The sequence below is a fragment of the Embiotoca jacksoni genome, unplaced genomic scaffold (assembly GCF_022577435.1).
Source record: "Embiotoca jacksoni isolate LCO1_2020_lvr unplaced genomic scaffold, fEmbJac1.0.p SCAF_70, whole genome shotgun sequence".
NCBI lineage: Eukaryota > Metazoa > Chordata > Actinopteri > Embiotocidae > Embiotoca > Embiotoca jacksoni.
This window is the reverse complement of record NW_027185426.1, coordinates 693,054-695,553: the sequence shown is the minus strand read 5'-3', so window position 1 is coordinate 695,553 and position 2,500 is coordinate 693,054. Positions and strand designations below refer to the sequence as shown.

Below are 2,500 nucleotides of genomic sequence, written 5' to 3'. Positions count from 1 at the left end.
GACCTTCACCGTCCTTCATTCAGAGATGCAACTTTAAAGTCAGGAAACAAAAAGTGCACAAAACCTGCTATTGTTTCCTAAATTGATGTTTCAGTTCAGATTTGAGCATCTGTGAGACGGGAGCACGCTGGGAGGGAGGTGAGTCATGACTACAGCATCTCATCTCAACTGTGCTGCCGTACAAAGACATGAACACCAACCAGACAGCTTCCTCACAAAACGCGTTCACATAAAACTCAACAATAAACTCAGAGTTTACGGCTGAAAAATAAAAGATGTTTATTGAACATCTACTGTAAATGAATTCATGAACACGTAAAGGAGGCTAAATTAGCTGAAGCTAACATTGCTAAGCTAAGATAGCAGCTTTTTATGGAAGAACAAAATCTAATTAGAAGGAAAAAGTGGCTAAATTAAACATTTCAATGTTGTTTTTGCCCCCAAAAACTTACACATTATTTGCTTTAAACACGTTTTATGGCAAGAAAAGACACCAAAACATCCGATTCAGGTGTTAATAACTCATGTTGTCCTGGAGAGTTTGAACTTTCCTGAAGACGAGGACGATTCCAACTCTTCCGATCAGAGAAGACGGGAACATGATCAAAGACACTATCATCTATATATCACTATAAACTCCTGTTTCCCAGAATCTAAAATCCAATTAGCGGATCCGTTGGAGCGACGCCGCGTTCGCCAATTACAACATCTGCTGTCGCCGACGGCAACTCAGCGAGGGGCGTTTCCTCGTAACTCTGTTAGGAACTCGTCCCGAGAGGTTCACGAGCCAAAACAAGCTGAAAGCAGACGAGTTTTTGGGGCAAACTGGAAATACTCAGGAGCTTTTCTTTTTTTGATGGATTTCTGATATTTCACAGCAGCTAGCAGACAGAAAAAAACTCAAGAAATCATTTGTTAAACTACTTGAGAGAAAAGAAATGTCATAATTTCACACAAAAATCACACGTTTCTAAAGCCATCGTTTTACTTGATGTCATTTACAGGAAAGGTTGATGCTAATTTGGGTCATTTAAAAAAGTTTGTGTTGAATAGATTGAATTATTTTCTAGGAATTGATATTTATGTTCATAGTGTTGCTTTAATTTAAATCTTCCAGCCAGTTGCCGAAATCAGACAAAATATAAAAGTCTTTTTTTATAATTGAGTAACAAATGCATCTTCAATTAAAGTTTTAAAGGCTGTGATTGAGCAGCAAACTTCTTTCTAACATTTTATATGCTGAACAATCAATTATTAAAGATAATGAATGAATGATGAATAGTAAATGTTCCACCTTCCTCTGTCTCCTCAACGAGGTCATTTCCAACCCACAAAAACGCCTCCTGCTTCCTTTCATCTCCTTCTTTTTAACTTTCTGCTCAGAAATCTTCACAGAGATGTTTAAAAGGAGGCGGTGGGATTAATGGCTGCAGGAGAAAGTCTCCACCTCCGTTTAGAAACCAAGGAGTTCAAACATTCACAGCTCTGGATCTTTATGAAATCAGGTCAGTTCCTGTTTCCTCGTTGAACACAGGAGATGATAAACTTTTACAGAAAGACGAGAAAAATCAGAGTCGTCCTCATCTCTGACCAAACACGCATGATGGTAATTAAAAGAAAAGGTAAAGAGAAGAGCGTCGAAGCCTTCAACTGAGAGAAAAAAGAGTCCTTGATTTCCAAACAACCTTTTCTGCCTCTTTACTCTTTTCTGCAGCAGACGGAGGAGAGTTCCTGTCTTTAGAAATCAAACCTCGTGAGTTTATCCAGCAGGAAACGATGGTTGAATAAATAAAAGCTTTAAAAAGCTCCTACAGATCCGCAGCAGAAAGTGTAACAACTGGATTTGATTTTCCACCTGCTGAAATCTTGATTGTGTTTCGGCGTCTCTTTGTTTCATGTCGTACCTTTGTAGCCCTGCTCGGCCTCTCGAAGGTCGATCTTGGTGATCGCTTTGAAGTCGACGTCCCACAATCGGATGCAGCCGTCTCGACCTCCGGTGGCAAAACCCTCCTCACAGGAGTACATGCTGAAGATGCCGGCCTGCAACACACACACACACACACACACACACACACACACACACACACACACACACACACACACACACACACACACACACATAACCACTTCATCAACGATGGTCCCTCCCCCTCCGCCCCCCTCCGCCCCCCCAGCGGTGGGACTCACCCCGTGGGCGGCCTGGACGGTCCGTATCAGGTTGAGTCCCTTCCAGACGTACACGTCTCCGTTCAGCGCCCCCGAGTGAGTGATGTCATCTTTGGCCGACGCGACACACAGGATGGTCTGCAGGTCGCCCGTCTTCCCGAAGATCCCGCGCTTGGGAGTGAGAGCGTTTCCACACAGAGACCAGAACTGGAAGATACAAACCATCAGTGGGCACGAAGTGATTTCTGTTTGTGTGTAAACGGGAAAAAGACGTTTTAGGTCAGTTTTGTTCATTATTACAACCGAGTTTCTTTGAGTTTTTATTTTTCCTTTT

General features: G+C 42.4%; 1 protein-coding gene across 5 annotated transcripts in view; it reads right to left on the bottom strand.

Moving 5' to 3' along the window:
- LOC138215211 (echinoderm microtubule-associated protein-like 6) overlaps positions 1-2,500 on the bottom strand; it is a 50,993-nt gene that overhangs the window by 26,862 nt on the left and 21,631 nt on the right. For all 5 annotated transcript variants that reach the window (XM_069177245.1, XM_069177246.1, XM_069177249.1 and 2 more), the window contains exons 5-6: positions 2,188-2,373; positions 1,905-2,040 (exon numbers count right to left, since the gene is read on the bottom strand). In XM_069177245.1, coding sequence (XP_069033346.1) covers positions 1,905-2,040; positions 2,188-2,373 — 322 coding nt within the window. The remainder of the gene's footprint in view (positions 1-1,904; positions 2,041-2,187; positions 2,374-2,500) is intronic.